Source organism: Acartia tonsa, chromosome 3, assembly GCF_053477335.1.
Source record: "Acartia tonsa isolate MP-2025a chromosome 3, ASM5347733v1, whole genome shotgun sequence".
In the NCBI taxonomy this organism is placed as follows: Eukaryota; Metazoa; Arthropoda; class Copepoda; order Calanoida; family Acartiidae; genus Acartia; species Acartia tonsa.
Window position 1 is genome coordinate 25,621,715 of NC_137262.1, and position 14,609 is coordinate 25,636,323.

Sequence of the window (14,609 nt, forward strand, 5' to 3'; positions counted from 1 at the left end):
ATAGGAAAAGGTGGAAGATAATGATTCTGAAGATCAATATTTGATGGCAGTGGGCACTTTTGGAAAATGGCAATTCAAGTAAAACTTTTATTATGCTGAAAATTGAGATTACTGATTGTCCTTCTGTCTGTCTGTTAAATGATAAAATATGATCCAAATTTATTTTTTTTTGGAAAAAAATAAAACTAGTTTTTTGGCGGAGGGGAAATTTTTTCTTTGCGATTTCTTCGCGTTCAGCGGTTACAGAGATCTTTCAGGACAGACTTTCTATAACTTTCTATTTAGAATGATAACGATACTTGGATTGTTCTGTATACCAACTGCATGGCACATCCTAATCATGACTTTTATGAATGCTAAGGTAAATACAATCGGTTTATTAATGGATTTCAAAAACAAAAAATATAAATCGCTATATACAATGTTCCCTTTTTATTTTAAATTTTTAAATTGATATCCAAATCCTTTTAGAAAAAAAACCCGGATATCCGCAGAAACGTACGATCTCGCTGACCGCTTAGTTATCTTAGTGCCCAAGATTCTTTAGGGGCGCAGCTACTAGTAATATAGAAAATGAAAACTTTGCTTTTATTCTAGGTTGATAGTTGGTGTGCCCGCCCCCCTGGCTATGAAACTATGGACGTAGCTCAGTGGAAAAATATTAGCGGTCAAACTCAACAAAGCTGTCAAATCAGGAATGTTTGTAAACTTGAATTCCATGAAACACAAAAAAAAAGAGAAAGAAAGATAAAGAGAGAGAGAGAAGATACCTTACAAAGCATTAATAAAGGGGAAGGATTAGCGTAAAATAATAGAGAGGGAAGAGGATAAATAACTGTCCCCACCTTGTGAACTCTGTGCAGACCTTTAATTGGGTCTTTGAAAATCAACCAATAGCGTCGGGAATATTGACACAGCCAAGTCGCTACAAAAGAACAAAAAGCAATTTGCGAGCAGATTAAAAAGGTCTCCAACAGGGGGATCCAGATAGTTGCTGGATATACATCAATATTTATACATTTAATGGGGAAAGTAAGGTTAAAAAATCTCAATTTGCATTACCTCTAGTTAAATTAATTCGTAATTAAAGTATTGAGACATATCAAACTTCAGGGCAATCAATTGGACCACTTTTGATTATGAATCAGGTAATTTAAAAATTTAAATTTCCCCCTCTTTCACATAAAAACCTTGTTGAGCACTGATAAAAACCACCAATTTAAAAAAAAAGTTTGGGGGTGAGTTGTTTGTTTGTTTGTTCATTACTTTAAAACAGGTTAGGTTAGTTTATATCAGGTACTTTTTAACCCCACGAGATTATGGCTCTCGCACTGGTTAAGCAAAGTAAAAAGCTACCCTTTCCAAATTTTGAAACAATTAAAGATACTGCTGTCCAAAAAGTGTGTCCTAATCCGTTTTTTAGAAAAAATTGTGATGGCTGGGTGGGTGAATATTTTATACCTGACGCAATTTTTAGGGGGGTTTTCATGCTAACCTTACATTTCCTTTCCCCCTCCCCAATCTGAAATAAATGAGCCTGGAATGAAATTACAACTAACATTTTTTTTCTATTGAAAACAAATTAAACAAGGATGAAAACATCAATAAATTGATAATCATAATAGCAAAAAAAATATGGAAAATAGACTTTGAAAATCTTTATAAATCATATATTCATTGGTCATAAAAAGGGGAGGGGGGGGGGGTGGGAAATAATAGAAAATTATCGAGTAGCTTTGTAATCTTTGTAGGGAAATTATAACAATCAAATGTAATGTAGAGGTCAAACTTGCTATTTATTTTATATAGATTTGATACCAGAGGAAATAGACATGCAGTCTTGCACTGAATGGGAGTATGATAGATCTCAATTCCAAGCTACTATAACAGGTTTATAAATAGTTTAATAATCTGATAGATAGATAAATAGATAAAGTCATTCACAGTATGGGAATATGATGATCTCAATTCCAATCTGTTATTATTGGTTAATAAATAGATAATCAGTTAGAGAGATAGATAAAAATACAGAAGTACAGTATTAATTACAAGTTAATATAACTACTTTAATAGAATGAGATATACATTTATACATTACACATACATAGAGCGTTAGAAAGATAGAAAAGCAGAAATTAGCTGAATCAGATAAAAATACACTAGAAGACAGGTAGATATATGTATAGAAAATAAGTAAGGAAAAATATTTTAAAATTTATTACTTTTAGGAGATTTTGACCTTGTATGTGAGAATGAATCATTGGTTGGTTTTGCCCAAACATTATACTTTTTTGGTATGATATTTGGGGTCCTTACTTTTGGAATACTGGCGGATATCTTTGGAAGGTAGTCTGTACTCATACCCTTGCTGGTTGGGGCTGGTGTCACAGGTAACATTTTGTTAAAACATCAAAATTATATAACAAATTTTAATGATTAAAATTATATGATTTTAAAGATATGTTTTTTAGGAACAATTACATCACAGATGCCCTCTTTTACATATTTTGGTTTAATGAGGTGAATTTAGAGAACTAATTTTTAATTCAAAAAACATATTTTTCTTTCTAACAAAATTAAATTACTTTTAGAGTGTTAAATGCCTTCTTTGTCATTGGAATCTTTGAAACACAGTTTACATATTCAATTGAGTTTGGTAGGTTTTTAAACTTAATTAAAGAGATGGAACGCCTCCAACCACACACATACTTTTTGTTATTTAATTACCTTTCAGCGTTAAAGAATCTGAATGGGTGTATTACCAACTTATTTAGTTTGACGGTTCTGACCCCCCCCCCCCCCCCCCCCACCCTAGAAAACTCCACAAAGCTAAGGAAAACCATAGCAGTTCAGCGGTTAGCAAGATACTTTGATACACACACGGACACAGATGACTTTTATAGAAGAATTAATATTTTTTGTAATTCTAAATTTTAACTTCAAATTTTATTTTGTAGCTGGAGGAAAATGGGGCACTTTTGTTGGAATTGGATTGGATTATTTCTGGGTGGCTGGATGGTTGTCCCTAGCTTTACTTGCTTTCCTAATCAGGTAGTATACATTTTTAAGATCCCAACAGTATTTTTATCCTACAAATGATATGATTACTCTTGACTTGAACTTTTCTTGGATTGAATTAGCAATAGAAAAAAATATTTCCTGTTTTTTAGGTTTGGAAACCAAGCAAGAATGTTTAAGGAATTACTCTATCCCCCCCCCCCCCCCCCCAAAAAAAAAAGGTATCATAGACGTCTTGAAACATATTATCAGGTTATTTTAGATCCTGGAGAACCCTGACCCTGGTTATATCCCTGCCATCCCTGTCTGCCCTTTTCATGATATGGCTTGTACCCGAGTCCCCGAGATGGCTCCTGTCCAAAGGAAGACTAGAGGAGGTAATGTTATATCTTTGCCTGCACTGCTTATAATTTGGTTTGTCCCCGAGTCCCCGAGATGGCTCTTATCTAAAGGAAGGCTAGTGGAGGTAATGTTATATCTATGTCTTAAGATTTGGCTTGTACCAGAGTCCCCCAGATGTCTCCTATCCAAGGGAAGATTAGATGAGGTAATGTTATATCTATGTCTGCCCTGCTAATGATATGGCTTGTACCAGAGTCCCCCAGATGGCTCCTATCCTAAGGAAGACTAGAGGAGGTAATGTTATATCTATGTCTGCCCTGCTAATGATATGGCTTGTACCAGAGTCCCCAAGATGGCTTCAAAGGAATATTAAACAAGGTCATGTCATGTCTATATCCTCAGTATATAATTTGATTGTTTGTTTTAGGCAGAGGTAATTATGAGAGCCGCAGCCATTGCAAACAATAAACCTTTGCCAGAAAGCTGGAAGCCCAAACCTGTCAAGAAAACTGAGGAAACTGATTCTAAAGTTACCTTCTTGGATTTATTCAAGTGAGTTAAAAATTTTATTTATATATATTTTTATTTTATCATTGTATCTTATATCTTTTAAGTTGATTTTGTTGTAATAATTTATTAAAAGAATGAAATTAGTAAGATTGGGTTCACTCTCTCTAAATGCTTTTACAGGCCATGCCCATTGGTACAATTTTAAGAAAATAATTTAACTTTTCAGGACCCCAAACATGAGAAAGAAAATTCTGATTTTGTATTATAATTTCTTTGTGAATACTTTTCTTTATTGGGGACTTACACTCAATACAGAAGAGTTGGGTGGAGATGTATTCATCAATTTTACAGCTTCAGGTACATATGTATTATGTTTTAATTATGAAATGTTTGTAGCTCATAATCAGAATAATGAATAACATCTTTAATTAATTATATATAATTAAATAGTTTTCTATTTAGACAAAGTTTGCACAAATATAGATTGAGAAATTTTGTCATCTTAGCCGTAAGGAAAAGGAAAGACATAAAAATCTTTTGTTTATTACATCAAAAACTTTTCTTGGAGGAAGAAAGGGGGAAAAATTACATTTGAAACTTAATACACCTCTTATCCAATTATATATAGTAGAAAGCTTTTTTGACTGTAACAAAGGATCTTACTAACTGTTGATATGGTTCTCCTTTAGGGTGAAAGTCCAGGGAATGTTTTTAAAAATTCTAGAGGAAGGTATCTCCTCCCTCCCAATAAAAAGACACCCCTAAGAAAATATTTTCATAGCAATCATATTTACATTTTACTTTATGAATTTTTCTTTCTTCAAATTTAGGATTGTTAGAGATTCCTGCTTATGGTGCAGCAATCTACATCCTGTCCAAATATGGTAGAAGAATTCCTTATGGTTCCTCACTTATTCTATCTGGACTCTTCTTACTTTCTGTTTCATTTGTACCTAGAGGTAATTATTTCTATACATATTCCATTCTCTTGAAACAACCAGATTTAACTTAATAACAAACAAAATTTAAAGATTTTGTGATAATAACCCTATTTATATTTAGGTGTATACCACAAAGATTGGCCCTGCATGGTGTTGGCTCTTCTTGGAAAGACATGCGTCACATTCTCTTTTGGTGCCATCTTTGTTTACGCAGCTGAACTTGTACCAACAGAGATTAGAACTTCAGCTATTGGCGGTGCTTCATTCTTAGGTTAGTTTCATTTAGTTAAATGGCTATCATACAAGTTTGTATGCTTGTTGGTCTGTCTATTATTACTTTATTTATTACTAGCGGTTTCGCCCCTAGCCTCTAGGGGCTTTGCTTCAAGAGGTTTGATCAAACCAATTTTTCGTATTTTAGATTTAAAAGAAAAAATTTGTTGTTTCTTTTTTTTGGGGGGGGGGAGTAGTCGACCCCACTAATCTAATTTAAGTTTTAAAAAGAATTTTTTTTGGGGGGGTTAGGGGTGTCCAATTGTGATTTCTCTTGGAAGGGTGGTGGTACCCTCCCCCAAAATAGTTGTAAACCTTCCCAGGACCTATGAGAATCTACCCTGTAAAGGAGAATCCGATCGGTTGAGCGGTTAGTGAGATCCTTCGGTACAAACACACACACAAACACACACACAGACATCCTGTTACTTTAGTATATGGATATTAGTAAGTTAGTCTTAATTTTTTACTATAAAGCTGACAGAATACCATCCTGTGTTATAAATATTTTTATTATAGGAAGAATAGGAGGAATCATAGCTCCCTGGGTTGGAAAGCTGACAGAATACCATCCTCTGTTATAAATATTTTTATTATAGGAAGAATAGGAGGAATCATAGCTCCCTTGGTTGGAAAGCTGACAGAATACCATCCTCTGTTATAAATATTTTTATTATAGGAAGAATAGGAGGAATCATAGCTCCCTTGGTTGGAAAGCTGACAGAATACCATCCTCTGTTATAAATATTTTTATTATAGGAAGAATAGGAGGAATCATAGCTCCCTGGGTTGGAAAGCTGACAGAATACCATCCTCTGTTATAAATATTTTTATTATAGGAAGAATAGGAGGAATCATAGCTCCCTGGGTTGGAAAGCTGACAGAATACCATCCCTATATTATATAAATATTTTTATTATAGGAAGAATAGGAGGAATCATAGCTCCCTGGGTTGGAAAGTTGACAGAATACCATCCTCTGTTATAAATATTTTTATTATAGGAAGAATAGGAGGAATCATAGCTCCCTGGGTTGGAAAGTTGACAGAATACCATCCCTATATTCCTGTTGGAATCTTTGGTATCAATGCTATTCTAGGTTGGTACTTCTCTTCTTCTTTTTTTAACAGTTTTGGTGCTTTCCCTCAAGTGCCCAGCGAACATTTGTTTCAGTTGATTACTAGTCCATACAGACATCTATAATCCCATCTTATACCAACAACTAAGTTAATTTTTTTTAAATCTCAAAACCTAAACATGATTTTAGCCGTTGTTGGGGGGGAACACTTAGTAGAATTAATGACCTTTTTTTATCTGTCCCCCAATTTTTATTTCAGATTTATTTTACTTGTTGGCTATAATTCCTGCCATAATTCAATCCTATAATTTGAATTATTTAATTGGCATGACCATTGCTCAGGCATTTAATAACTTTTCTTGCTACAAATACAGTTTTACGATTTAGCTAGGGTCAAACATTTTCTCTTGTACTTTGAACCGTTTTAAATTGTTTTAGCTGGAACTATTGCTTTCATGCTTCCTGAAACTTTGGGTACTGAACTACCATACACAATCCAGGTAAATATTTCATAATCAATACAAGAAAATGAAAAAGAATGATTGGAAAGATGAGAGAGATGGGACAATGGGCTGTTTATCACACTAGTCCCCAAAGTTTTAAAATAACGTTTTTCTTTTCGTTGGCATAACAACTTTGGAGACTTTTGAATTTTGATTAGATGGTTCATGAAGTTTAGTGTTTAAGTGTTTTAACAAATTTCAGGAATCAGAAAAATTAGAGTTAGTGAGTATCTTTCCATCCAAGAAGAAATCTTCACAAAAAACTAATGCTGATCTTGAATTATATGAAAAAATTTAAACAAAAAAATGTAAATGATCGTATGTTACTTTTTGGTTAACATCGTTTTTTATTTTAAATTTTAAACTAATGATTTGTTACTTTTTGGCTTAGATCTGCTAACCCATGTGTAAATCTTTTATTTTTTTATTTTTTTTCTAATATTTTGATAATTTAATCTTACAATAAATGATAAATAAAACTGATATGATTTTTATTGACTTAATTTTAAAATATGAGGAGCCATTTCCTGGAAATCTGGATCTCAAAACTTAACGTTTATAATCTTTTTATCGTTTACAATTATTGTATGTTTTTTAATTTTTTTATATAGGGTGACATTCCTCTTGCTAATTATTACAAATAATATAAATAAATATTTAATTCATCCGTTTATTGATAAAATTATAATTTATTGCCTTACATAATTACAAAATATTTTGGATGTTTAAATGCCTGTGTTAGATGTATATTTGTCAGCATACCTACGATATATAGCAAATTACTGTCGAATTTACATCCAGACAAACAATTTTCACAAAAATACATCCACTGTATTTCTGCCAGTTGCAGGAACGGCAACGTCCCAACTATACGATTACAACCTTTTGAAATAATCTAATATAATTCTTAATATATATAATACATATGTATATTCTTTTCTATTAAAGTGCAATTAAAAGTTATACATAGATAATCAAGATTTTAAAATTCACATTAGCAATTAAATCCAAACTTTTTCAGTAGCAGCAACTTTAGATTTAAACAAATCAAGTATTTTTGTATCTCTAAATGCAACAATTCCGTTTGTATGGGCAGCTTCACTCTTGTCCTTGGCATCATTGTAAACAATCTCCTAAGAAAATTTATGTTTTTAGATAATTTTGTTGAGTCGCTTGGAATAAGGTAATCAAGTCGAAAAATAATGAGAAAAAAATTAATCAGCTATTAGATCAGCTACGAGCACTTTTTATTGAAGCATATAGTCGACGTAAATATTAATTTTAAAATTGGATATTAATTGTAAATGTCAGCCACGACCACTTTTATTTAAGTCATATAGTCGCAACTTAATATTGTAAAGAAATGTTGCATATCAATATTTATAGAATCGATATAGTATTAGTTGGATTTTGCACCATATTAGCGTGTCTCTGATAAAATATCAATCGCAGCTGGCTAGAATAACGATACCCCTTTCCCCTACTAGTGCATTAACAAACTGATTCACGTAATTTATATCCATTTGTTGGACAAAAGTTGAAATATTTTACCTGAAATCCTTGGAAGGTTAAAATATCACCTCCCAGAGCCTTGAGAATGGCATGAGGTCCGCATGTATCCCAGTAAAATACTGAAGAAAAATGGTTCTTTATCCCATCGTGTTAAAGACAGCTTTCTGCGGATATTAAAATAAAAAAAAATATTAGTCTATAATCAGTATTATTAGCACCGAGGGGCTGAAGGACCTGGCTAACAAAACTGGTATTAATTTTATGATTTTTATTTTAATATTATCGGTAATTGTCTTACACAATGCTATACATGAGTTTTTTTTGTATGGCTGAGAACCGGTTCTAATCCAGCGGATATTTATCAGTTTCGAAGCCATACTGGAAAACAAATTTAAATTATATTTAGTGCAATATCATAGAACAGTTGCGCTACTAAAATCGAAATTACATTTAACTTTTACTGACTTATGAACAAAATTTCTCGTATTAATTCGAATCCGGTAGATAGGAACCGGTTCTCATCCATACGAAAAAACTATGTCTAGAATCGTAATATAACCAGCTTTCTACGAATATAAAAATGTACCCGGCACCTAGGGGCTAAAAAACTGGTTTTCATCTTATAGTTGTACATTCTATATCCGCGGAAAGCCGTTTATAATACGATGCGAGAAATAACTATTATTATATTTTCTAAATTAGTAAAATTACATATTCATAGATTTGTCAAAGATTAAAGCCATACAAATAACGATGCAATGAATTTGTTTATCTCAAAGCATTTGACGAGATTATCAGGTGTTTCACAAAAAAACAAATGTTTATCTATAATACAAAGTAGAACGATGTCTGTCTGTCCGTCCGTCCGTCTGTCCCTTAAGATCTCGGTAACCACTGAACCGATCGGATTCTACTCTTACCTATGTATATACATATATACCTATTGGTCCTGTGGTGGTTTTAAGCTATTTTCTTGGGCAGAAAAAAAATGGGCAGCATAAATTTAATTTTAATTTTAATTTTTTATATTTTTTTTTTCTTCAATTTTTTTATATTTTTTTAACTCTTTTTTTAAAATTTTTTTTAGGTATTTATTTTTTTTATACTTTTTTAAAAATTACCTCATTGGGAAAAAGCCCCTAGAGGCTAGGGGCGAAACCGCTAGTTAATTAATAATGTAACTTTTTTTTTGGGGGGGGGGGGGTTTAACTAATTTTAAAAAAACTACAATTTTATAGAAAACCACATCGATTTAGAAGTTTCTAAGATCCTATACACAGACACATAGACAGATCGATACATCCTGTTACTTTTTTTATACTAACGGCTTCGCCTCTAGCCTCTAGGGGCTTTGCTCCAGGAGGTAATTTAAAAAAAAAATTAAGTATTTCTGGTGGTGCCACTTATTTTGAAATGACTGCCTAAAAACAAAACAAAAATGGTGGGGTTATTTTTTGTTTTTGGGGAGGTTTTGGGTGTCCCACCCCCCAAGAAAATATACCCTGAAGAGTAGAATCCAATCGGTTCAGTGGTTACCGAGATCTTAAGCTTCAGACGGACGGTCGGAAAGACATCATTCTACTTTGTTAATAGGATGAGAAATAGCTATAATATTTAAATTTCAACCTTATCTACATTTTTTTTTGTACCTGAAGGGGTAGAATTGAAGTATAAATCTACAACTCCATGGACAACCATCATAATCTTATGACCAGCTCCCCCAGCCTGTATTATCTAAATAAAAATTATTTGTAGCAAAGCTACTCTATAAATCACTTTGTCTGTCTGTCCGTCAGTCAACCCATAAAGTTACGGCGTATTTTAAGATGGTATTTAAGATACCTAAGATTGTTTGATTTTTTGTGTAAAGATTTTATGATTTTCTACCACATATTGTTTTTACCTGAAATTCAGTCTCTAACTTTTTCAATATTTCTGGACTTTCTGACGAACCAATTACAATCTAAAGGGATAAGACAATGGAGGAAAAATTGATATACATCCTAAATTACGATAAACAAAATTACCAGAAAAATAGATTATGTACAATTATGGGTTGTGTACAATTTGTAACCAACCGCCTAAAATTCAATTAAAAACCTACCCAAAGTTTTGAGCCTACTAAAAAATAACGTTTTTATGAAACTTTAGGTACAACTGTAATTGACATATTGTCCCCTCCCTCCCTAAAAATAGGTTGATCTCTCTTGAATTGGTCTAAATTAATAATATTTGTTAGATATACTACCTTTGGTTTGCTTCTTTCTTGTGGAGACTGAATCGACTGTGGTAGAATAAAAGTAGATGAAATACAAGTTGCTAAGATGATTTGTTTATCAGGATCTTCTGTAAATGGAGTACCAACTACACCCATGACAGGTTGTCCTGTTTCTCTGTCATATACACCTAAAAATGAATCCTTTAAGGAATCACCAGCGAATAATCCTTTTATAAAAGTAAGTCTGTTCTAACCGCTGATCCTATATTGTTCTCCTTTACAGGGAAGCTTCTCATATGTCCAGGAAAAAAGTTTTTTTAATATTATTTTCTGGTATGGTACAACTAAAGTGAAAATATGACATTAAGATTTTTACCTATTAATACTGTAGCTACTTTTAATCCTTTTAATGGATAACCATTTTCATCCAATTTTTCTATTCCCTAAAATGATAAAATTATCAATTCTTATTAAGTATTTTTTTATTACCCCATGACTAAACAAATATTTTATCGTTAATAATTAATTTTCTAGTATGGCTTCGAAAACGATTAATATCCACTGCACTGGATAAAAATCATATTACAAATTTTAAAACAAAAATCATAAAATTAATACCAGTTTTGTTAGCCCGGGCCTCCGGAACCTCAAGGCTAACAAAACTGATTTTAATCTTTTATTTTTTCCTTTTAATATTCGCGGAAAACTGTCTATAATAACTATTGGTACCTTGATATATTGAGAAGTTCCATCAATAGGATCAATCCAGACACCAAACTTGGTCAAATCAACAAAATCTAATTGAAAATAATTATAGCAATTTTATGTTTATTTATATAAAATCCTTATATAAAAGTAACAGGATGTCTATCTATCTGTCGGTTTCTTAAGATCTCTCCAAATTCTAGACATATATAGTTCTCCTTTACATTGTAGCTTCTTATAGGTCCAAGAAAAGTTTAGAACTATTTTGGGGTATATAGAATTCCTAAACCGTGCCAAGAGAAAAAATATCCCTTCCACCAAAGTGCTTCTATAGGGCTAAAAGGGGCGTATCCGCCAGTTTTCTATAAATTATCAAAACAAACCTTTATTACAAACAGCTTCTAGTTGTTGGTTAATGTTCTGAGGTACTTGGAATGGTTTATGAGCTTCTTCGGCTAAGATATTTGCAACACTCTAAAGTAATTTTTATTTTGTTTTACTGTAAAAGAGGGGTTCTGAAAGTAATCTACCTAATTTTTTTTAAAGAACCAACAAGTACTGTCAGTATCTTTTTTCTTGTAATCTAGCAGACAATCAAATCATAACACAATTTTCATGATAAAATATTCAGGTTTCTAATTCACATTTTAAAAAATATACTGATCAAAAAAATGTTCAAAATTTTACTTTGTACTAATTGAAAAAATATGTTGTAATTCTTATTTTAAAGTTATATTTTTATCCCTGACAAAATCATAGACGACTTTTAAAGGCATCTTATCTAAACTTTTTGAAGAAAAACTTAAAAACGTTAATTAAGTATGAAAACTATTTTCTTCGATTTTTCTGAAGTTATTATCGCATTCTATGGGTTTTTTATTATCATTTACTTATATCGAAAGTGCCAAACATTGTACCCTAACTTATTCATTTAATAAAAAACCAACCGTGTGTAGTATAACTCAATAATTTAGATTGTTCTTACTAGAATGTTAAAATTGATTTCTATTATAGCTTCAAAACCGATTAATATCCGCTGGATTAGAACTTGTTCGAATCTCAGCTATACTGAAAAACCATGTATAGCTCCGTATTACAGACAAAATTTCACGAATAATCAATGGAAAATCACTAATTTGGCATTAATCTTACTATTAACCATTCTACTATTCGCGGAAAGCTGTCTATAATACGGTGCGATAAATAACTACTATGTTACTTATTATAAATTCAATAAAATATATTTTATCTTACCTTTTCTCCATTAATTACAGCTTCCAACAGATTCCTTAAATATTAACATGAATTATAAAACAAAATATGTGTTCAAATATAAGAAAACAAGGATGAAAATATCCATAAGTAGCAAAAAAAAAATATGGATAGACAAAGAGAATAGGTTATAGTGCAGATGTTTCATTGTTCATAAAAAGACATAAAAAGAAAACGTGATATATAACAGAACATTTTTGATAAAAAGATAACGATTTCACTGTAGTGTTATGGACAGACATACAACGTGAATTGAAAAGTATTCAGTCAGGCTACTAATAAATTATATATTGAAAAAGAACTTTAATTTACCTCGTGTTTTCAGTATCATCATTGATTATAAGTTGAACTGTTTGGTTCAGATTATTTGTAAAGGTATTTGTTTCTTCTCCATAAATATTCTTTCTATGAGAAGTAAATTGATTATTTATTATGTGTGTACAGTAGCTTAGACAGATTTTTGCTAAATTTTGACTTCCCTTTAAAAGTCTAATTAAAGAGGAGTGCAAATTTGCAAGTGCGATTGAGACAACCCCCATCTGCAAGCTTCTGTGTGTGAATACTAGCGGCTACACCCTCTAAAGGATTAGGAAGCAAAGAATATTTTTGGTTATAGCTATTTTTTTCCAAGGGCAATTTCTTTTATGATTCTTTGAAACTATAAAAAGATCACTGTGTAAAGGAGAACAATATTGGACACAGACAGACGATATTCTCTAACTTTTATACAAGGTTTACAAAATAATATTTCTTTGGACTAAAGTAACAAAATTATAATTACCCTAAATCAGGAGAAAGTTTGCTTATTTCATATCTGACAACTTCTTGTATAAGAACATCTGCCAGAGTCTTGAAATCATGATCAAATTTTTCATTCTTCTCTCCATCCTTCTTTTCCTTATTATAAATATACAATTAAAGATTAAAACTAGTTTTATCAACCTCGCAATGCCGAAGGCACGGGCTAACAAAACTGGTTTTGATATTATGATTGTACATTTTTATACCCGTAGAAAAATAGATATAATACAATACATGATTTTTCAGTATGACTTAGAACCGGTTCTAATCCAGCAGATATTAATCAATTTTGAAGCCATACTGGAATAATAATTCTAATATCTATAAAAATTTTACTAAACATGCATACTTTGTTATGTATAAAATACCTGAGTTAGTAATGCTAAAAGCTCTGGCTTTTGTCTGCAAGCAACTGCTATGCTGTTTGCCTAATATAAAGAAAACATTAATTATAGAGTAATCGAGGTAGGAATAGACAGGGGCATTTGTTAAAAGGCAAATTTCTCTTAAAAGTATGTTCCATGGTAGACCAACTTTTAACAGTTATGAACCTTCACTGGACCTTAGAGAGATACTTTGCTACACAGACAGACAGATGTATAGCCATCCTGTTACTTCCATACAATGTTTGAAAAATAATTCTGTTTAATTTTGTTTTGATAAAAATACATTTGACTAGAAAATGATCAGTAAATTGCAGTCTAAATATAATAGCTTTCAAGATTATTTGTTTATTTCATAAGATATACCATACCTTTAGACATGAGAAATACAAAGTTGTTAGAAGAGATGACATTTTATAACTATTTAACAATTCATCTTTTATTCCATATCATCACTATTAGCACATCAATGTATGGAAATTAGGAAAACTGTAAGGTTTCTCTGTCCTTTATAGTACAACCTCTTAATCTTACTGTTTTCTCTCTGCTAGCAGATAATCTTTTGTTTACATAGATCAGCTGACTGGAAAAAAGTTTTGGCGCCAAAATGTCGTCTTCTATTCAACTTTTTTTCAAAACTATTATAAGAACTTGCTTGTAAAATATTAATATGGATAAAATCAAGCTATAGAAAATAAAGTAAACTGTCAGTAGGCCAACAGAATATATATTTTGTATATAAGTTTTATTGTATGGTTAAAATATAATTTAGTCAAAATTAATTCTAAACTAAATTGGCAATTTAATAAAATTTGACATCTTCACTATAAAGATCAGATTTAATACTAAATTCGCATTAATGTTCAGAATGAATATTTTTTTTCTATCTTTTTAGATAAAAAAGAATTGATTCTTTTTGTAAAATGTATACATAACATGTTGTACAATGCACTGTAAGGTTTTTGCACAAAATTGATTCTCTCAATTGTTAAAAATTTGCAAGCATTTACATAATTTTTGCACTCAAAGGGACATCCTATGAAATCAATATTTT

At 31.4% G+C, this 14,609-nt stretch overlaps 2 protein-coding genes across 2 annotated transcripts; one reads left to right on the forward strand and one right to left on the reverse strand.

The window, feature by feature from the left end:
* Positions 1 to 2,367: 2,367 nt before the first annotated feature.
* Positions 2,368 to 7,147, forward strand: LOC145313748 (organic cation transporter protein-like). The gene is made up of 12 exons (XM_080153316.1): positions 2,368 to 2,390; positions 2,472 to 2,520; positions 2,592 to 2,656; positions 2,958 to 3,051; positions 3,281 to 3,395; positions 3,788 to 3,912; positions 4,097 to 4,227; positions 4,701 to 4,829; positions 4,933 to 5,082; positions 6,087 to 6,182; positions 6,600 to 6,661; positions 6,867 to 7,147. The coding sequence occupies exons 2-12, from the start codon at positions 2,489 to 2,491 to the stop codon at positions 6,960 to 6,962; spliced, it is 1,095 nt and encodes a 364-aa protein (XP_080009442.1). The 5' UTR covers positions 2,368 to 2,390; positions 2,472 to 2,488; the 3' UTR covers positions 6,963 to 7,147.
* A 173-nt stretch (positions 7,148 to 7,320) lies between these two features.
* Ipp (inositol polyphosphate 1-phosphatase) lies at positions 7,321 to 14,119 on the reverse strand. Its single transcript, XM_080153318.1, has 13 exons — positions 13,927 to 14,119; positions 13,541 to 13,600; positions 13,153 to 13,268; positions 12,684 to 12,776; positions 12,354 to 12,387; positions 11,483 to 11,573; positions 11,124 to 11,191; positions 10,771 to 10,837; positions 10,425 to 10,582; positions 10,080 to 10,139; positions 9,826 to 9,910; positions 8,216 to 8,295; positions 7,321 to 7,797 (listed from the first exon to the last, which is right to left on the reverse strand). The coding sequence occupies exons 1-13, from the start codon at positions 13,966 to 13,968 to the stop codon at positions 7,666 to 7,668; spliced, it is 1,086 nt and encodes a 361-aa protein (XP_080009444.1). The 5' UTR covers positions 13,969 to 14,119; the 3' UTR covers positions 7,321 to 7,665.
* Between the last annotated feature and the right edge of the window lie 490 nt (positions 14,120 to 14,609).